Source organism: Haliotis rubra, unplaced genomic scaffold (genome assembly GCF_003918875.1).
Source record: "Haliotis rubra isolate DU_JTF1 unplaced genomic scaffold, ASM391887v1 Scf185, whole genome shotgun sequence".
In the NCBI taxonomy this organism is placed as follows: domain Eukaryota; kingdom Metazoa; phylum Mollusca; class Gastropoda; order Lepetellida; family Haliotidae; genus Haliotis; species Haliotis rubra.
This window is the reverse complement of record NW_025765836.1, coordinates 615,845-637,956: the sequence shown is the minus strand read 5'-3', so window position 1 is coordinate 637,956 and position 22,112 is coordinate 615,845. Positions and strand designations below refer to the sequence as shown.

General features: G+C 37.5%; 2 protein-coding genes across 3 annotated transcripts; one reads left to right on the top strand and one right to left on the bottom strand.

Annotated features, from left to right (window-relative positions):
- On the bottom strand, window positions 1–13,838 carry LOC124273849 (T-complex protein 1 subunit epsilon-like). 2 transcript variants are annotated; one of them, XR_006897757.1, is made up of 11 exons: window positions 13,616–13,838; window positions 12,810–13,035; window positions 11,369–11,567; window positions 10,820–11,012; window positions 8,861–9,010; window positions 8,293–8,412; window positions 3,959–4,144; window positions 3,118–3,255; window positions 2,557–2,737; window positions 271–444; window positions 1–238 (listed from the first exon to the last, which is right to left on the bottom strand). XR_006897757.1 is itself a non-coding variant. In XM_046709161.1 (11 exons), the coding sequence occupies exons 1-10, from the start codon at window positions 13,718–13,720 to the stop codon at window positions 323–325; spliced, it is 1,620 nt and encodes a 539-aa protein (XP_046565117.1). In that variant the 5' UTR covers window positions 13,721–13,838; the 3' UTR covers window positions 1–242; window positions 278–322. The 2 variants fall into 2 exon arrangements, 1 of the variants encoding a protein (XP_046565117.1); XM_046709161.1 differs by having other exon boundaries at window positions 1–242; window positions 278–444.
- A 1,390-nt stretch (window positions 13,839–15,228) lies between these two features.
- Window positions 15,229–21,019, top strand: LOC124273848 (testis-expressed protein 49-like). The gene is given in 4 exon segments (XM_046709160.1): window positions 15,229–15,609; window positions 15,989–16,071; window positions 16,074–16,126; window positions 18,350–21,019. Coding segments are annotated over 4 exon segments (435 nt in total). The 5' UTR covers window positions 15,229–15,359; the 3' UTR covers window positions 18,399–21,019.
- Window positions 21,020–22,112: the final 1,093 nt, after the last annotated feature.

The window sequence follows — 22,112 nt, the reverse complement described above, 5'->3', positions numbered from 1 at the left end:
TTCCAGTTTTTTTTTAATTTGTATATCTGCACTGAATGTTGTACAAAAAGACATATGTACACAAAAGAATTCACACCATGGTTGCAAAAAAATATGAAGCAGAAGAGATAGCACTGATGATGCAGTAGTCACTTGACCTGTCCATGACATTACACAATATGCCAAATGTTTCAGACCAACTGGCTTTCAGAGGCATTTCAACATCTGGCAGGCAGTATTTCAGAGTGGTCTGGCCGTTAATGCCAGAGACTGTCTGCTCTGGTAGTGGAGGGCAATGTCAAGTGAAATAAATAGATTGGTGTTCTACACAGTCCTGATAGGATCACATTTCATTTGGAGCTCGGATGTCATCTATCTTGAGGATCATCCTAACCAGTTGTGTGGCTAATAGCAGCTGCTGTTTCTTGGCAGTTAGGGTCTCGATCACATTCTGTTCCTTCATATCTGAAATTAGAAAAACATTGATATATAAAATCACCATCTGATGAACACTAACCTTGTTTAATTGACTACAGCTTTCATATGAAAGATTGAAATTTTGCTTCTAACACTCCAAAGCTTAATCACAATATCTCTAACACAGAGCTACCATATTATAGCTTCAAGATATAATTTGAGATATTGATGAAGTGTTGAAGAAAAAAATGAGTCTGGTTATCCCTGAGATACATGATTTTATGCCTGTCCAAGTGACATTCTCGCCTCAGTCTTCAATTCACTGCTTGGACATCAATAAAGAAATGCCATCAAACCTACCAAATGCAACAAAATCAAAATCAGTTTCTCCATCATATTAGCTTCTCGCATTTGCAATGGTCTGAGTTCACTATGTTTCTCTCAGAAATAAATGCCGCTAGGATAGGTTCACTATCAAACGGTAATTTTTTCATCACAGAAACATCAAAGAAATGCAGCTTAGGATAGTTTCAATATGTATCAATCGGTAATTCCAATTTTGGGAAATCACAGAGAAACATGAAACAGAAAGTAGCAGTTGGGCTGTTACAAACCAGCTGGGCTATACAAGCTTACAATATCACATTCAAATTTTTAAAAAGAAATTGTACCCATGACATAGGGAATCAAACCTGGGTCTTGTAGATGGAAGAGTGAACACTTTGACCACTAAGGCTACTGCCCCTAGTTGTATCATAAAGTGTCTTAGTTGTACAACATACACTTCAGCTGTATTCAATACCATTTCTGTGCCTGGATTCTAACTCCTAACACACTTGGTTTTCGATACAAAATAAAACATTATTTCATATTGTTACGATTTTGGTGTTATGAAGCTGTTCACTTATCATACATTAACATGGGACATTAATTTTTTAAAAAGAAACAATATGGAACATTTAATCTTTGTTTCTCTCAGAAATATATGCCGCTAGGATAGTTTCATGCATATCAAACGGTAATTCCAATTTTCATCATAGAGAAACTTCATATACTTTTGGAAAAAGGAAATTTGAAAACTGTCATGTGGTCGTGTAAATTGTTAATCGTCTATGAGTGAGCGAGCGAGTTTAGTTTTAGCAATATTCCAGCAATATCACGGCGGGGGACAGTTAATCGTCTATGAACTTATTACACCAAACTGAAGACATTCACCAACGAAGTATAGCCATGACCATTTTGTATCTGCCACCATCATGGTGCATAAATTTCACACTTATGTGGATTTCATAACCTGTGCATGTCAGCCATTAAAATATATACTTGTCCATGACTAAAAGTGCTGACAAGCAAACAATCAAAAGATGGCTGTGCTCATTGAGGGGCACTGAGAATAACAATTCTGAACTATTTCTAAATGATTCAATGTTGCCTAACTGGAACTGAATACAACCTGCCGAAGATAAAAACATATTAAACATGTATCTATTGCTATAAGTGGATACAGCTGCAAACGCCGAGGACCAGTGAAAAATAAGGTCAACACAAGTTTTCTAGATCTGTTTAGAAAAACAAACTTCAAAGGCTGGCCTCAGCTCCTCAGTATCTGAGGCAGATAATTATAAACTGATTTTCCAAACTGATTTTGCCACAAATCAGAACGGAAGAAACGGACAAAAATGTTAAACATAGCATATATGTAAATTTTCAAACACAGAGGACCAGTGAAATATGGTTTACACTTCTCTTAAAAGCAACACATTTCTAAGGTTTGCCTCAAGTTTCTCTCAGAAAATATATGCCGCTAGGGTAGTTTCATACGGTATCAAACGGTAATTCCAATTTTCATCATAGAGTAACTTACTTGAGGTACTGTTGATATTTTCAGTGTTAACCTGTACATTACTTTTTACCTTCTTAACTTATCAACTTGTCAAGTTGCAGAGGCAAAACATAGCCCTTATTCTTGTAAATCAATTGGGATTGGGTGGTTATGAAGATCTGGCTGAATGTGAGAATTCTTTAGAGCAGGTCTGAAGTTTGGGTGCATATTGGAGTAGGACACTATAGGGAAATCATACCATTTGGTTTAACAGCCTTTCTAGTGTACCTGTTCAACCTGTTATGATCAACTCTGTGGAGACATATTTACCAACATACCATTTGTTCCTTTCAAGAGACAGTCAATGCCAAGCCTTGGGTTCTTCTCCTTGACTTGTCTAGATTTCACGTCAGCTAGTGTGTGGATTGGGGCCTGACCACTGTTTTCTGCCAGTGCCAAAGGAATGCTTTCCAAAGCTTCAGAGAATGCACGGACTGCATACTGTTCTAGAGTGGAAATCTGTAAAAACAGGCAATTACTTTGAAATTAATTATCTGAACAAGAAATGCAGTGCAAACAGAATGATTTATAATAATCAGCTTTATCATAATTTACACTCAAAATACTTTGAAATTTCAAACAGCACAAAATGATTTTATTTTATCCATCACTGACTTATAATAAAAATCAGTGTCATGATGAACCTCCTTGCAACAAATGCGAATTAATGATGTCAGACTTGTAGACACTCTTAAGCACTTGCTAATCAGTATCTTTGACAATGACCCAATCTTTATGGAAAGAATGTTCGTTTATACGGTAAATCACTATAAAGTATCAGCTTAATAATCTTGGCCCACAGTGCATAATATCAGCATGAATTCAAGACCTGGCTGTACCTTATCTGCAGCTTTAGACACAGCTAGAGAGCAGGCAATCTCAGGTGCACCACCTCCATACACCACGCGGTTGTCTCGGACAATGTTGCGGATTACACATAAAGCATCGTGAAGACTTCGCTTAGCTTCCTCCACAATCTACACAAACAGGAGAAAAAACAATGCATTGCATTACTTTCTGAAGTTTTAGTCAAGAAGAAACCATTCTCAAACAATCGACAGACGACTTTGAAATCAAGGTATGTTTCATCCGTATCAGTGTGTGAGACTCATTGAGTAAGTCTGACAATGGTTCGGGATGATTTCCTATGGCATGCTGTCTGGTCCACTCAGTTAATGGTGAAACTGGCAGAAATTTGACATGCCAACATATACTACAGACTACAAATGCAAAAGGTATGTTTACAAACAGGAATGCACCTAGACCTGATTAGAGGCTGATATTCAGTACTTGTGTTTTCAGCTATATCATATTTCAGCTATCTTATCACAGCTTGTCACAAGAAGACGCTGCATAGTTAGCTACATCAGAGACAGTCTATTTATAGGTTTGACAGCTAAACACTTTTGAGAATCATTCCTCTTTTAATCAAGATTCTCGTTCAGATACCTTTTTATTATTTTCTGAATAAATTTACTTAGAGATTGACTACTGTATTTTACACACAAAGTACTTATTTTGGTTTAACACTATAAATGCCACTAAAACTGGCAAAGTAAGAAAATAATCAAATATAATTTTAAAAAAAGAAAGAAGATCTGTCCCAATTAGCCTGGCAAGGAAATAGTGGATTCCTAGAGAAATCTAACACTCACAATTCCAACAACTGATTACACTCACCATCTTGTTGCCTCCCCTGATGAAGATGGTGACCGCTCTGGAGTTCTTGCACTCCTCGATGACCAACATTCTCTCTTTGGTTGTTCCAAAGTTCAACTCCCTCACAATGCCGGCACTTCCCAGCTTCTCGGGGGTCAGTTCCTCAAACCGTGGAACAATTCTACCTCCAGTTGCAATGGCTATCAACTGTAAAACATGAATAAATGTATGAGAAATAATATAGAAGTAAAGGAATACTTAAGTATAAAATCCCAGCGAAGATCCTTGCTCGAGTTGGTCTTCATCAACCCATGTGTCTCTCTTAATAGGCATCTAACCCATTAGGTGGTCAGGCTAGCTGACTTTGACATGTCATTTGCCAAGATATCACTGGATTATCTGGTCCAGACTTGATTACTGACTGAGTTTGGTTTTACGCCCCTTTTAGCAATATTCCAGCAACATCACGGCCGGGACACCAGAAATGGGCTTCACACATTGTACCCATGTGTGGATTCGAAACCGGGTCTTTGGTGTGACTAGCCACTTTAACCACTAGGCTACCCCACCCGCCCTGACTTGATTACTAACATAACATGGTTGGAATATTGCTGACTGGAGCATTAAACACTAAATTATTTAAATGTATCAGCACATGATGTGTGCAAGTTTTCAGTGCCTTCACTATTCACAGGGCAACCTTTTCAGTTTGTCAACAGGGCATGTCAAACAAAGCATTTATTTAGCACATTTCCAAGATGTCTTTCTTCAGTTTCTCTCCGATATGAATGCCGCTAGGGTAGTTTCATAAGTATCAAACGGTAATTCCAATTTTCATCATGGAGAAACATTGATTGATGCTTGTTCAACTTCATGGGAAAATCCTTATGACATGATTGTCATACCCTCAAGACATTCCCAGCAGATCCACTCAAAGCAAGCAACCCCATGTAATAATTATCCTGTGGCCATTTGTAGAATTGAACAAACTAATGTTCAGACAGTTTGCTCATATAAACCAATCAATATTTGACAGGGATAACCAACTGTGAATCGATTCAAACATACACATGGCAGATGGGAACTGTTTTGGTGAATCATGGAGGATTGAAAAAATATTGAAAGTGAAGCATTATATACTTCTATCCCTTATTTAGTATCTTTGATTAATCTCAGGGGAATATGCTGCCACAACCAGATGTGAATCTATAAATACATACATACATAAACATTTTCAGTTTGAGGACAGGGCACCTCGATCCATGTCAAACAAATCAGTATTTATTTCAGATCAAGATAGCTTTCTTCCGTTTCTCTCAGAAATATATGCCGCTAGGATAGTTTCATATGTATCAAACGGTAATTCCAATTTTCATCACAGAGAAATGTTTATGTTCATCAACTATATGGCCAAATCCTTTTGCTTTCGATGTTTGATGATTGTCACACCCTCAGAAAACTTTTGCAGCATATCCACTCTAAGCAAGCAACCCCATGTAATACGATTCCCATGGCCATTTGTAGAATTGAACAATGTAATGTTAGGACAGTTTGCTCATAAACAGTACTCAACATCTGACACAGATAAACACACCTTTTCTCTCAGAAATAAATGCCGCTAGGATGGTTTCATATGTATCAAACGGTAATTCCAATTTTCATCACAGAGAAATGTTTATGTTCATCAAATAAATGGGCAAATATTTTTGTCTTCGATGTTTGATGATTGTCATACCCTCAGAAAACATTTGCAGCAGATCCACTCAAAGCAAGCAACCCCTATATGGCCAAATCCTTTTGCTTTCGATGTTTGATGATAGTCACACCCTCAGAAAACTTTGCAGCAGATCCACTCTAAGCAAGCAACCCCATGTAATACGATTCCCATGGCCATTTGTAGAATTGAACAATGTAATGTTAGGACAGTTTGCTCATAAACAGTACTCAACATCTTACACAGATAAACACCTTTTCTAGATCTATCTAGTATTTGAGGGAGATAATTTTGAGCTGATTTTCCATACACTAATTTTGCTACAAATCAGAACTGAAGAAACGGACAGAAAATGTTAGCTTACATTTTGTTAATTTTCAAACACAGAGGACCAGTGAAATATGGTTTACACTTCTCTTCAAAGCAACACATTTCTAAGGTTTGCCTCAAGTTTCTCTCAGAAAATATATGCCGCTAGGGTAGTTTCATACGGTATCAAACGGTAATTCCAATTTTCATCATGGAGTAACTTACTTGAGGTACTGTTGATATTTTCAGTGTTAAACTGTTCATTTCTTTAAACCTTAACACACCATTAACCTGTCAAGTTACAGAGGCAAACACAGCCCTTATTCTTGTAATATCAATCAATTGGGGTTGGGTGGTTATGCAAGATCTGGCTGAATGAATTCTTTGAAACAGTAGTAAAGATGAGGTGCATATTGGAGGACACAATAGGTAAATCAAACCATTTGGTTTAAAAGTGTTTCTACTGTACCTGTTCAACCTGTTATGATCAACTCTGTAGAGAAGTATTCACCAACATACCATTTGTTCTCTTTCAAGAGAGTCGATGCCAAGCCTAGGATAACCCAGGGGTGGAAATAACTTTAAAATTGCTAGAGTACTCCAGTACAGTGGCACATGTAAAATCACTTGCCCTAATAATTTTTCCACTATACCGGCAGTTTTCTTGATTGATTTTTTAAATTAACAACATAATTAATATTGGAAAGTCAACTGGACACCGGTACAGTGTGATATACAAATTTGCTTGCCCGACAGAAAAAAACACTGGACTCGGTAGTCGGGCAATGGGTTATTTCCACCCCTGATAACCATATGTGTGTCCGTTCATTCATACACTTTTTCAGCTTGTTGTGGACAGCACACGTCGATCCATGTCAAACAAATCAGTACCATTTCAATCAGTTCCCCAAGATAGCTTTCTTTAGCTTTCTGAGTGAGGGAGTGAGAACAGTTTTAAGCCACTTTTAGCAATATTCCCGCAATGTCATTTCTGGGGTACACCAGAAATGGGCTTCACACATTGTACACATGAGGGGAAAATTTCTCTCAGAAATATATGCCGCTAGGATAGTTTCATATGTATCAAACGGTAATTCCAATTTTCATCACAGAGAAATGTTTATGTTCATATGTTTGTTGATTGAAATACCCTCAGAAAACATTTGCAGCAGATCCACTCACAGCAATCAACCCCATGTAACACGATTCCCATGGCCATTTGCAGAATTAAACAATCTAATGTTAGGACAGTTTGCTCATGTACACAACATTCGACATAACCAAACATTCGACATAACCAAACATTCGACATAACCAAACATGATTTCATTCAAACATACATTTGACAGATAGTGAGTGACAGATGGTGAATCTTTGGAAAGAGAAAGAGAAAACAAATATCTTAAATGAAACAGTATATATTCTGGTGCTTATTTAGTACCCCTGAGTAATCTCAGGAAAATATGCTGCCACTACTGGGTTTGGTCAGCGATAAGCCTCAAGTACTAAATGAGCACAATGTTGGTTCCCATTTCACCCCTGGAGAGATGTCTAGCCTGTTAATCCCGAAACTGTTAAACTTGGCAGAGGACAACTGAAAATCCAATTAGTCCTTTTCAACTGGTATTAATCATTCTCTTCCCACAGAGGTTACTTGTCATATCTTCCTACGAGCTTCTGTTCCAATACGGGCCCTTTCATGGTGGGAGTGTTCAGGATTCGTGATTGGTTGAAATCAGATTTAGTTGTGCAATCAGCGACGTTTCAAAAGTGATCATTCGCATAGCCTCAGTAATTTTCGTATGCTTCAGGAAAACTAGAACGTCTTCTTCTGTGCAATGCGCAAACGTTTCTTCTAGACAGAACTCAGTCATGTAATGCAGAATCAATGGCGTCTCCATCGCCCTTGTTGACAACGGACAAGCTGGCCATTAAATGTCTTGAAAGGGTCGTATTAGAACAGAGGTTCGTAGGAAGATATGACAAGTAACCTCTGTGGGAAGACAAAGGGTAGTAATGTGAGGCCATTAAACTTGAACCACTTCTCCATGCTAATCGTTATACCAGGTCTAGTTGTGAACACAGGATCCATGCACAAGTTTCTCTCAGAAAATAATTGCCGCTAGGGTAGTTTCATGCATTATCAAACGGTAATTCCAGTTTTCATCATGGAGAAATTCACATGAGGCACTAATGTTAAAAAGGTCACCTGTCACTACTTTTAACGCTAAAACAAACTGGGAGTATTCATTGTATTCATTTCAGAGATGGTTGCCACATGAATACAGTTCACACTTGCTTTAGTTTGGAGGGAGTGGAGAGTAATAATCACCTCGATTTCTGGTCCACCAACCCACCGGACAGCTGGCAGCTCCTTCTGCAGCAAGAGGTGGTTGGCTTCATCATCAAAGCCCCACTGGCAGATGACTAGATTAGCTCCCTTGTCCTTCACCTGAAAGCAGTTCACATCAGTCATCACTGTCATGTGATCAAATTGTTAATTTTCACAGAAATTTTGAAAGTATACCAAATACTCCTCTATACTGAGGGGAACAAATACAGGAACACCACATCAGTTCCTTTTATTTTTAATCACATTTTCACCCAGTGAAAAACAAAGCTAGCAAAAAAACCTGGAAAAGAATGAAGGTACGCTTGAACATTGATATATTTCCTTATTTGGTTCCGCCAGTAAAGTATTTTCTCAAATACATAATTCAGTCATAATAGATAATATATATTAGAAGCATCAGTTTGTACTCCAGAAATATTTATGCTCGTCTTATATGTACCCCAATGTACCCATGTGGCAAATACAACCCAGGCCTTCAGTATGATGAGCAAACACTTTAACCACTTGGCTACCCAGCCACCCTCAATGATCCGATTCAGATACGTACCGACTGCACCATGTCTTCAAATTTCTTTACTTCATATTCCCTCAGCTTCTTGTAGTCTTCAACAGACTTGACATCAAGCTTGTGCTTGGTTTTGGGCTTAGGTGGCTCAAAGGGACATGTCAAGATGGCCATTTTGGCATCCTTGACCAACTGGAATGAAATGTTCACATACGATCAGCATTTCATACATTTACATCCAGGTCTGCTGCATACAAACAAAACTTCAAGAAATGTTTCATCCGTATCAGTGTGTGAGACTCATTGAGTAAGTCTGACAATGGTTCGGGATGATTTCCTCTGGCATGTTGTCTGGTCCACTCAGTTAATGGAGAAACTGGCAGAAATTTGACATGCCAAAATCTGAACTGCTTAAAAATCTAATCCAAATTCATTTTCAAGATTCCCTACAAGCTGCATAATCGTGTTTTTCAATCAAGTTTTTGAATCAACGACAGATGGGATTTGTTGGTTTTCTTTCTGCCCATTAGTTTGTAAAGGTGATGGTTTTCATGGCATCAGATTTGACTTATAGTCTGTTTGACTTCATTTGAGACTGATGAATTGCTCACTATCACAAAATGTAATAAATGCAACAAAATCAAACTTTGCACAGTCACATGAAATCGACAGACCGATTTGCCTCAATTTTGGACACCTGAATAAAAAAAGTGTTTTTTAACAAACAATCATTATTTTGTTGTCACATTTCGCTATTTCTTACTAGGGGGGACCACTTGCTGGTAGAACAACCAGGTGTGCGAGCTGTTCGTGTGAAATTGAAATTTTTCTGCACACGCTTGTTGATTACCTGGCTGTTCTACCAGCAAGTGGTCCCCCCTCGTAAGAAATAGCGAAATGTGACAACAAAACAATGATTGTTAAACAACTTTTTTATTCGTGTGTCCAAAATTATGAGACAAATCATCAGAGTTGGTCTGTCGATTTCATGTGACTGCAAAGTTTGATTTTATTGCATTTATTACATTTTGTGCCAGTGAGCAATTCATCAGTCTCAAATGAAGTTAAATGAACTATAAGCAGTTGTAAAATCTTGTAGCTCAAGGCGTGTGAAAGATACATCCTATTGTGTATTTGTGATCACACTTCCCAGTGACCAGTTCCAGAGAATCCTGGATTTTGTGTAATAATGTCAGACTCCAAAATTTAGTTCTTGACAAACTGATTTCAGGGTGAACATTTAAGTAGAACGCACCTCGTAGGAATCTCTTTAATGTAGTCTCTGTGGTGTCAGTGCATTATTTATGTTTAGTAATGTTTAAAAGAAGCTGGAACTTCTTGTAAGTTGAACATTGTAAATGTTTCATCCGTATCAGTGTGTGAGACTCATTGAGTAAGTCTGACAATGGTTCGGGATGATTTCCTCTGGCATGCTGTCTGGTCCACTCAGTTAATGGTGGAACTGGCAGAAATTTGACATGCTCTTGGACAACTAACCATGCAATAAATTGTAGCTTCAAATCTCAGTTGAAAATACTCTCCTAGGGTTCTGCTTTGTAGATGGACAAATGACTGATGAAACATACGATCAATAATTTCGCTTTGATGACACTCGTACTGCCAACCATCTTGTTCCATTTGACTTCTACTTAGTCTGCACATACACAGGAAATAAACAGTTAACTAAGTAAATGATATCAGTGAGTTAGAATTTTAGTCACATCAACAGAGATTCAGCCATATCTTGAAACTTTCAAAACGCTTTCCACTATATGCTACCCCACTTTCGACAAATCTTGACTGCGAGTTAAACATAACCAGACTGATATTTAAACAAAGGATATATTCACCAGCCTTAACATTAATATAACAAAGTAAATTATCAAGACATTGTGAAAACTTGCCACCAGTCACTAGCAGCCAAAATGTTTGATCACAATTATTTGGGTCTAAGAAGACTCGATCATCTTTGCTCTGGCACCTCAGGAAAACATAACCTACCTTGGGCATCTGTGGGTGGCTCATGTCCTTGTCCACTATAACTCCCTTCACCAGCATTGTGTCTTCCAGCTTGCCTCCGACTTTACTCTCAATTTTGATGAGCTCGAAGTCAACGTCCTTCCTGTCTAAGTCGGCAACAGCCATGATTGCATTTACTGCTATTTCTGCCATCTGCCTGTGGCATCGGTTCACACTATGAAAGAATAAGGAAATGATATTTGTAATGAACTTGTTAGCAGGAATACAACTGCACAGTGAATTCCATTGTCCGAGAAATTCCACAGAAGTTGACATAGGTAAATTGACAGCTGAAGTCGAAGAATGTTGAACATTAGTCAGTACTTTTTGAGACTACTAGCCTACATTCAGGACTCATTTTCAGAAGAATTTGGTCTTCTGTGGACTATAATTAGCTGAGCTAACTTGACAGAACAGAATTTTACCAGAATCAGTGTTCAGAGAAGTGGTTAAAGATGCTGACTGACCTTCAAGCAATGGGAGTACATATAGTTAAAGCTTCATGCTTATTAACAATCCTTAAATAATTACATTTTTGATCCAAGCGTTGTCATTGCCAGTTTGACCAGTGGTTCAGACTCTTTGAGATTCACACCAAATGTCTCGCTTATCCTATTCAGTTCCTCCACTGCCACTTTAGCTGCCATCTCGTAACCGTCAGCAACACGGATGGGATGGATGCCTCGGTCCAGAAGCTGCTCAGCATGCTCTAACAGAGCACCTGCTAGCACTGTAACAAATACATATACACATGAAGGGTTTTGTTCATGTGTTATGAACTGCCAAATAAACAGAACTGGGTCTGGTAATCACTACCAACTATAAATCAATATGAACAAGAAGCAAACATGTTGAACAGCACAAAACATGCAAAAATATCCAAAGGGTTTTCATCACTTCATTGTAACATTACAATTTAGTGTCCAGGTTATTTTCTATCCCATGTGATCTTACTTGTTTAAATTGATCAGATTCATTCATTACCTAAAGCACAAGATGTTACAAATTGCTACATTCAAACAATTGCTTTATCAAGTAACCATAGTTTGAGAATTGAACATAAACCACAGCACAGTATCTTTAAATTATATATATATCCCAGTATACACTCAAACCTCTGGACAACACATGACAATTACACAATGCTGGCATTGTCTATAGTGTGATGTAAGGAAACTGGTGTCTTAACAGTGTTATCTTGAGCAATGGTTGGTGTTACTTTTGCCTTGATTTTTAAAATTATAACCCCAAGCTAGAAGTATTATATCATTTACACTGGGTTACAATTATTCAGGAATGTATTAAGATTCCTAAAGTAATCATAATAAATTTAGAATACATTTCATTCTATGCCTAAGAATAGATGGGGTTTTTAATAGAAAGGGGTTAAACTAACATTAATAAATCTAAACCCTAAACCTAAACCCTAGGCAAGCGGGGTTACGGGCGGAACTCTTACCAGTAAAGTTACATTTCCTCTTTTGGTTCTGTTACCAGTGAAATACAAATTCACATTGACTAAAACCTCTTCAGTATATAAGCATGATAACCTTTTCAAAAATGAGGAATTTAGCAATTCTCACGGAACTTTTTCCGACATCTACTACAGACTTGTCAAATATCTTGTCTCACTGACTGACTGAGTTTGGTTTTACGTCGCTTTTAGCAATATTCCAGCAACATCACTCACGGGAACACCAGAAATGGGCTTCACACATCGTACCCATGTGGGGATTCGAACCTGGGTCTTCGGCGTGACGAGCCAACAGTTTAACCACTAGGCTACCCCACCACCCCTCGTCTCTCTGACAGCAGGTCTAGATAAATCCACGTGTTAAGAAGCCCAAAGCAAATGTGAAGGAGATGTTCCTAACGTACTTCCCACTGGTCCTTAGGAATTACATTTCAGCTGCTGGAAATCTGTATCAAATATGTTCATGCAAAGTAAGTAATTAATCAAATACAGACATACCAACAACCCCAGTGGTTCCATCTCCAATTTCATCATCTTGTGACTTGGATAACTGCACCATCAATTTTGCAATCTGGTGGTCAACATCCATCATGTCTAAGATGGTGGCACCATCATTTGTGATTGTGAGGTCCCCATCTGGACTCTGCATCATTTTGTCTAAACCTTTTGGACCCAGTGAGGTCTTCAGGATGTTTGCAACTGATTTGGCTGCCAAAATGTGAGACTGAAAAGAAAAGAGGTCAGACTGTTAGCAAACTGTAATATCTTTCCATTTTGGGGGGACCAATGCAAATGCTATCCATGATAGTTTGACATATTTAATGCAAAACCTAAATATACCATGCATATGACATCAGCGAGTATATAATCACGTTTGGGCATGAGTGTGGTCAATATCATGATGATCATTAACAAAGATTCACACCGAAACGGAAGGTTCACGCAATCATTCTAGACTCATTAAGCTCTTACGCTGCTGGTCACTTATTCTTAAAATGAATTTCTACAGGGCGCACTGGTAGTTCAGGGCAATTATAAGCACGAACAAAAAGAATGTACTAGAAAGAATAACTGCTTCCTTCGTGTAGCTTTCAGTTTCAGGTGAATGAATCGTATGTTCCAGATAACTCTAGAAAATGAGTTCACAGAATGATTTCTTTGACAATTCACTGAATTATTGGGACAAATGTAAAGATGCTTTTCACACACTGGAAAATGATTCCAAGTAAAGTATCATTGGCAATGACGCTCTTGTCAGTCATGACTATACATGTCTAAGCAAAATAAACTTTCAGAGCAAGTACCTTGTGAGCCTCGATACCGGTTAAACGGCTCTTAGATTCTTCATCTTTTAAGATAATAAATGGCCGTCCATATTCATCAAACGCTATCGACCCTCCTCTGTTCATTTTGACTGGAGACAGTCAAGGATGCAACGGCAAGGTGTAGATTATGAGTGGATTCCTAACACATGGATATCTCACGCTTCTAGATTCTTCCGGAAATCAACATGGATGCCAAAATCTCGTGAACCGCGAGAAACTTGCCGAGATTCTCCCATGAACTATATTCGTCGCAACTGTTAACAATCCGATTAGATGTGTAGCTTGTGTGCAAATAGACGCGACAAAACCCTTTCCACATTCATAAGATATCACTGCTAAAAGCAGAGTCGATCTTACAATTGGGACTATATCATGAGTATGTATTTGTTTCAGCAGTATTATAGCTGTACGATATTGTTTGTAAACAATTCGAGTCTGGACCAGACAATCCAGTGAAGGTCACCATGCGATACGATGACAGAGCATGTGTTTATGAAGTTAATGGTTAGCCTGAACATTCAGACAGCACATGTAAAACACGTATTTAATTTAACGAAACGTCCAACATGTCGAGAAACTTATTACATCAAACCATTTTGCACACATATTCTCTATAATCTGAAAGGAAAATGGCAAAAATTAAGTGAGTGAGAAAATTGTTATGCCACGCCTATAACCAGGGAGAAAATAATAGGTAGAATAGGCTGTAGATTATCCCTGCTATAACATGCTATATGTGTGCATCAGATTCATTGTAAGTATTGACACAATATTTCATTATGATGTACATCACACAACAATTTAGTATTTTTAATACAAGGAGAAAAGAAAAGGATCGCCGACACTGTTTAGCGTGTAATGGCGTCTGCTAAAAAATCTGGTGAAATTTCAAGATGTACGTAATTCAGCAATGGGCATACCATTACTTCACATTTTGCCTTGAGCTGGTAGACGAGACTTGAATTTTCATACAAAAAGAAACAAAGGTATGTGACACCATTTGGATCCTTGACATTTGATGGTTATATTTTATTGGCAAAATTGGAAACAATTTCATTTTTAATAATGTCTGGAAATAATTTTATAAACTAAAATATACACCCGTCGAACCAATCAATTAAAACAACACGTTCCACTGATCGAACACTAAAACCAGTGGAGTACACTGTTCAAAGGTACCATTGATAATAATTATTGTTAATACACATTTCATCTCATTGTGTTTAGGTCTAATCATACCCGAACCAGAACATGTTGACAATCAAATCAGATTGTAAGCCGCAGCGTGTCAGGAAAGTAGGCGATAAATGTACACTCTATCTGTGTTTTCCTTTATGGATGTCAACTTCTATATTGCTGTGTTATTCACAATAAAGAAGTTGACATTCGTAGCTCATGCTTTTCTTATATGCATTTCACTTTTAAATGTGGAAATGGTAAACCAAAGCCCATTGATACTTTATTGTGAAGTATTATTAGAGTCCTCACTTATGTTTTATTGGTGTTTATAGTTTTTCTTGATAAAAACATTTCCGGTTTTACACGTGTACCACCATGCAGTGAATATGTTGTGGGGAAAGCACTATTTCCAGATTACCAATGTAAACAAATGGCGGCCTCCTTGGCAACTGCATCAGTTGAAAGAACGCCGAAATAGATCTCATAGACCCGGCGGAGTATTATCGTCTGTTTGTAGGAGTAGGTATATTGCACATCGCTAATCATGGCGTTTTTTGGATTGTCACAACTTGGTTATCAAAACACGATCAGAGAAAGTTCTGTGCAATCAAAACTTGATCCACAAAGGTCGAAAACACAGCTGGGATTCAGGGCGCTGCCACCTCTGACGGAGAAAAACCCAGGTCGTCGCTCTATCGTTCCCATCAACCAAGTGTCCAGCTATGCTCCGGGACCCCAGGGGTCGTATGTTGAATTCACACGAATGAGGACAAAGCACATCAGGAACCCCAAAGGTACGGAACAAAATGAAAAATATTTGTGCTTCATAACTATTTTATTTTCGAATTTGTTAACTTATTTTTCTAAGCCAATTTGCAATGCCAACAACATCATTTGCAATTTCAGTGAATCATTACCATGCAAAACATTGCATCGATCTGAAATGAACAAGAAATAGAATTCAAAGGCATTGGAAATGTACAATATCAGAATTGATTTATAATAGATATTGCCACAGTGTACATTTTCATTGTTTCGGGTGAAGTAAGTTACTTCAAATAAGGGAACCTCATGGGTCAGTCCATAAGTGGTATCGATAAAAGACACATTGATAGAAAATTAAAATGTTGAAACTGACATCCATTAACTATAAATAATTGATATATGTTCCAGGTCCTCATGATATCTACCGCTTCCCAGTGACCACATCCATCCAGACAGGCTGGCATGTTCTTCCCAGACCACTCACTGCCCGGGGGAGCCTTGGACGTACACACCCCATCATGCACACGTCAACAGTGAAATGACAAGGTATATGAAACTGCCTAAACTGCTTAAACTTATGAAAATGTTGGTAAAGGATGTGCAAAAACATTTTGAATTTGTTTTGCCATTTTTGTGATGCTCCTTGTTTAATTCAATACCATAAGTGTATACGAAAAATGTTTCCCTTCCCAAATGATGACATTCAGTTTCACCCACATGCCTATGTGGCCAAAATACCACACAATAAAAAAACTGACCCCCCTCTCTCAAATGATAGGTCACTTATTATTCTGTTCTACCCAATATTGACTGCTCTTTTTAATCATTTGCTTTTGTTTTCATTTTTATGTCCTTAACCATAGGGGCCGTGGGGTAGTCTAGTGGTTAAAGTGTTGGCTCGTCACGCCGAACAACCGGGTTCGAATCCCCACATGGTTACTATGAGTGAAGCCCATTTCTGGTGTCCCCCGCCGTGATATTGCTGGAATATTGCTAAAAGCAGCGTAAAACCAAACGCAGTCAGTCAGAGGCAGCCCTTAACCATAGAAACAAATTTTAAAATCAGGAGGAATGGAATGAAAAAAAGTGTTTTTAATGTTTTTTTCTGGAAGTGATTCCTTTGGTACTGTTGGCTTGGGAAATTGAATAAAAGGAATGTCTTTTTACAATACTATATTTAATGAAAAGTCTTGAAGGAAAGAAAATAAAAAGGTTCTTTTTACACCATAGTATATCTATTATTAGATTTTACTTCAAATTTTTATAATGTAAGGTGTATCTTAAGATATATATTTTCAGTAAGAAAGGGAACAAATATAGGCTATTTTAAGGCTACTTTGAATTAATTATTAGATTTCCATCTAAATTTCAAGAAATGAAAGATGCTATTTTTATAAGATGTTTTCTTAAAATCAAACAGTTCACTTAAAACCATACTCACTCACTCATTCCTCTTTGTAACCCTTTGGTACACATGTTATCTCTTACATAAGACGTAAAGAGCAGAAGATTTTCATCTAATACGAGGGCTGTTTTATTATGACATAGAGTACAGATATGTTTATACAAGGTATAAGAAAATCTACAACAAATATTAAAGTATTGTTGGTAGGAGAAATTATATAGAGGAATGAACCCTCCTGTTTGGAACTTTCCTTTGAATAACAACAAGAGTTATCTCCCTTTATAATACATCAAGTCCTGGTACACTCTGCAGTGTTACTGAAAAATCAAAAGATTCTGGCAAGGGAGTTGAAAAGGGCCTTTGTAAATTTCATGTTTATTCCATATTTGTGATATTTTAGGTTGACAGATTTTAAAACAATGCTTCTAAAGGATTCTTTAGTCTGTTACTTCATATATGATATTGCCCCAAAAGACCATTTTCCATTGACAATATCCATCTCATCTCTTTCTCCATATCATTCCTGACATGTCTCTTCAACCATCTGAGGCATTTATCTCCCCTTGGACTGAAGACACTGTTCGATTCCACTCATGTGTACAATGTGTGAAGTCCATATATGGTGTCCTCTGACATATTACTGGAATAGGGCGGTTGCGTAGCCTAGTGGTTAAAGCGTTGCTCGTCACTCCGAACACCCGGGTTCGATTCCCCATATGGGTACAATGTGTGAAGCCCATTTCTGGTGTCCCCCATCGTGATATTGCCGGAATATTGCTAAAAGTGGCGTAAAACTAAAATCACTCACTCACTCACTATTACTGGAATAATGATAACGGTTGCATAAAATCATACTTGCATGCATGCACACACGGATGGCTGCATATTCTATACTTTATCCAAAATTAAGAAATATATATTAATCGATAAATAGAGAATCTCACCCGAGTGTCTTTTGATATCAAATATATCACCACGAGTAGATAAAGTAACAAATATCCGAGGCTTGCCGAGGATATTTTTACTTTTATCAACGAGTGTTGATATTTTTGATATCAGAAGACACGAGGGTGAGATTCTATTTATCATCCAAAATCACTCTTCATTAGTTTTCAATGAAAAATGTACATCTCTGAACACAGTACTGCCATTAGATTTGCAGTGCAGCGATGTCATAACATTGTGACGTCAACAAGTTTATGACGTCATAGCATTGTCAGGGCATTGTACAAAATCTACTGTCAAAACGATATCTCCTAGGAGATATCGTCTGATCTCACACAAGCGATATCTACTGTGGAACACAGTTTTGGATGATAATTTCTATTATACATACTTGCATGCTTCTTTGGTTTGTGTTCCAGATTTGTCAACACAATGGCACTGACAAACAGGGAATTCACCTTATTCTGATGAGGATGTCAACTGTATAATACGCCATTTGTACTTACAGTCAGCATGTTACTCCACTGTCAGTCTTCAACTGATATGCTTTTTGTTATCTGTATATTTGGAATGATTTTTATAAGTATATAGCTTTATAAAGGATATATTTTGGCTTTGAAATAGTCTTTTAATTTATTGTTGTTTTGTATTGGAATTAATAGAATGCTTTCCCCAGATCATGTTATTGTTTTAATTATGGGAATTCTCAATTGAAATAATGTTTTATTTGAAATGTTAAGAAGAAATGTGGTGTTACCCTTCCTGTTCATTTGTATTTTGAGTAGAATTGGTATTAAATGTTGTTAAGCATTTTAAATTGTAAACTTATACATTGGTTTTCTGAACATGTAAAGGAGAGATCACAGATTTCTCAATACAATGACATGTACTTGTCTGAAGCATGCGCAGACTTTTCTAAGTGGAAAACAAAGTCTCTTCATAGCATGAATTGTTATACTCAGATTCCATATAACTTTTGATTTGTTATCAACAGTATTATCATGCAGGCAAATCTGCTTTTCAAAGAAGCATTTTTTAAATGATTTGATTTCTGTTTACCTTCTTCAAGTATAGATTTCATATTTACATACATTTACATTCATTTGTTTGCACATATTTGTGTGCTGTAGATAGTGAGTTGTACCATCATTGTTGCCAGAATCCCGAGGTATGTTGACGACACAACACCTACACCCTCTTATGTTTGTTTGACATATAAGGAATTCTCATTCTGGAAACCCAGTTACATTTGTTTTTTCGAGGAGAAGGTTGAAGGTTGTAGAGACAGACCAGTTTCAAAATAACCATATATGATCTTGAAACTTTAGCAGAACCTTTCTTAAATTAACACTCAGATTTTAAAAAGTCTCAATTGATAAATAATTGTTATTTCATTATTTTGCAAAAACATTATTAAAGAAAATTTTATAACATTGACATACAAGGTTAATTTTATGCATGCGTTTTAAGCACTATTTTTCTCTATTAAATTTTCACTTTATCTACCTTTTAATGTATATGTATGGTGGGTGTCTGAAGAAATGCTACAAATGTTTAGAAAGACATCTTCTTGAATTCTGGAAACTTTGTCAGCATAGTAAAGCAGACCTGTTTCTAAGTACTGAGATTATTATGAGTCTTGTATGAGCACAAATCTGCAGCAGTTTACCATCATAAGCCTATTTTGAAACGGGGTCGTAGGGTAGCCTAGTGGTTAAAGCGTTTGTTCGTTATGCCAAAGACAATGTGTGAAGTCCATGCCATGATGAGGCATCATAAAACTAAACTCACTCAGTTTTGAAACCAAGGAGTTTCAATTGCCTTAGTAGTTAGATTGTAGCCCCCATTTTTCAACATAGGCTTACAATGCTGTTGTGCTAAGATGCTTTGTGGAAGGGGTGTTGGATCCTGCTGATGAAGCAGAATGGAAGATGTTCAGTCAATGTGGCTTGGTTTTGAGACCCAGAAACCTTCTCCGTGAGCCACACAACTGTGACAATGGTTTCAAGCTGCTGAAATATTTGGTCTTTACAGAAAGAACTGATTGTAGTATTTCTCTGTCAACCTCATCGCTTGCCAGATTTTTGTGTATGTTGGGAGAAAGTCACAATTACTAGTATTACGATATCAGTATTACTTGCAATTCGATGTATTTTGTCACCTCTTTTTACAGATTTATCTGTATTTTATGCCGTTTTCCAATTTAGGAACATGGAATTACCTAGTGTCAAAAATGCGAGTTTCCCTTGCACTTTATCTTAACTTGTTTCATTTTACTGTTACACCAGATTCACTGTGCTGTTCAGAAATAATGACATTCATAACAAAGTCCTTTGTCGGCCATACAGACTTTGAAATGTTAGTTTACATAGCTAAATATAAGCAATGTAATTGTGCGCTAGATTGTCAGTGACTCTCAAGAAGTTCTGTTCATGACAGGTTTTGTTCTTGGTCACCTTGTCAAATTATCATTGAATTACAGGCAAACCCTGCTATGACACATAGCGGAAATGTCCAGTATTGTAAACCACAGGCATTGTGAAGGCACTGGTCATACATGCAAGGAATGCCTTAACTCTGTTAACAACTTACAACCTGTTCAATATTTGTCAGTGACCCAACCAATGTTTATAGAATATAAGTTGTTTGTAATTTTAATGATTTAGTTTCATGGAAGTAAGGTAGATCACATGACAAACAATTGTAGAAAAGTTTGTGATCATATTTAATGTCACTGCTACTGACCCATACTAATCTTTGGAAATGTGAGTCTAGTCTTAACCTCATTAGTTCCTGATTCTTTGTTTTATAGTTCAAGTACATGTACCACTTTAGTGACTCGTTAATTTGAGGATTTAGGGTATCTGGATATCTTTACCTCTCCATATAGAGACATTCAGTCACAACACAGACAGCAGAGCTTCATGTGTCTGATGTATGGGGATTGTATGATGCAATACGTTTGACATGATACACCATTTCTCTTTGACAATGTCTCTCACAAAGTTTCCAATACTTTAATAAAGTCGTTAAAATTTATTCTTGTTTCAACTGAATTTACAACTGGAAATAAATACAATGTCCCCTAAGTGCAATTCTTTTTCGTTTATGAAATTTCATGTTTTGCAGATTTGAGGATAGCTGATCCAAAAGCACAAGAAAACAATACCTCTGACAAACTGTTTTGTTTTATCCCAATAAGCTAAGACCCTTGGCCTCTAGCTGTGTACCCGCCTCCTTGCATCAGACCTTTGGCCCCTAACTCTAAGTTATATGGACCTGTGAAGATCCGGGTTAGAAACATTGATCTTCAGTAACCCATGCTTGTCGTAAGAGGCGACTAACGGGATCGGGTGGTCAGGCTCACTGATTGGTTGATACATGCCATCGGTTCCCAATTACGCAGTCGATGCTCATGCTGTTGATCACTGGATTGTCTGGTCTAGACTCGATTATTTACAGACCACCGCCATATAGCTGGAATATTGCTGAGAGCAGCGTAAAATTAAACTCACTCACTCACTAAGTTATCTGTATCATGAGTCAAAGTCAACTTCAGGTTCAGCATGAGTCGAAATTGACTGTGTCGTGTGAGTCGAAGTCGTCTGTAACGTGTGTCGAAGTCGTCTGTACCCTGTTGAAATCAACTTGGCTTGAGTATAAGTTGTCTTGATTATGACTATAGCATAAGTCGTCCAATTCGTAATCATTAAAACGATAACTGAATACAGCACCAATGGTGATTATATATGATTCACAATAGTAAAGGTGTCTACGCCTTCCCGAAGTTTTCTTTAACAATGCCATGTAGGTACTAAATGTTGGTTACTAGTCAAACCCATCTGAGAAATTTAAATGCATCCTTTTTAAAAGAGCTCGTAACATCATACGGACAAGAGTTTCGCAGAGGAGTCCATTCTTGTAGTCAATGATTGTTTCGTTGGTGCTGGAGTCGGACTCGGATGCCACCTGTCGAACAGAGAGGCTGGTTAGGTACGCAACATATACGGATGTATTTGTCTAGTTCCAAAACAGAAGCAATGCGCACGCCATTGTCATTTTGCTGTGATTTCCACCACTGCAATCCCTGACCTTAGCATCGCTGAGAATGTCATGAAGCCATGTCCTCACTTCAGACGTGCCTTTCCAGTGACGGACGGATAATTAGTAATGCCTGATGTA

What these genes read in the sequence shown, in the direction of transcription:
- LOC124273849 (XM_046709161.1), bottom strand. Translation starts at nt 13,720, where the DNA reads ATGAACAGAGGAGGGTCGATAGCGTTTGATGAATATGGACGGCCATTT. An exon ending in ACAACGCTTGGATCAAAAAT is followed by an intron (nt 11,013 to 11,368) that starts GTAATTATTTAA and finishes ATTCTTTCATAG; the next exon opens with TGTGAACCGATGCCACAGGC. An exon ending in TCAGGGGAGGCAACAAGATG is followed by an intron (nt 3,256 to 3,958) that starts GTGAGTGTAATC and finishes CTGTTTGTGTAG; the next exon opens with ATTGTGGAGGAAGCTAAGCG.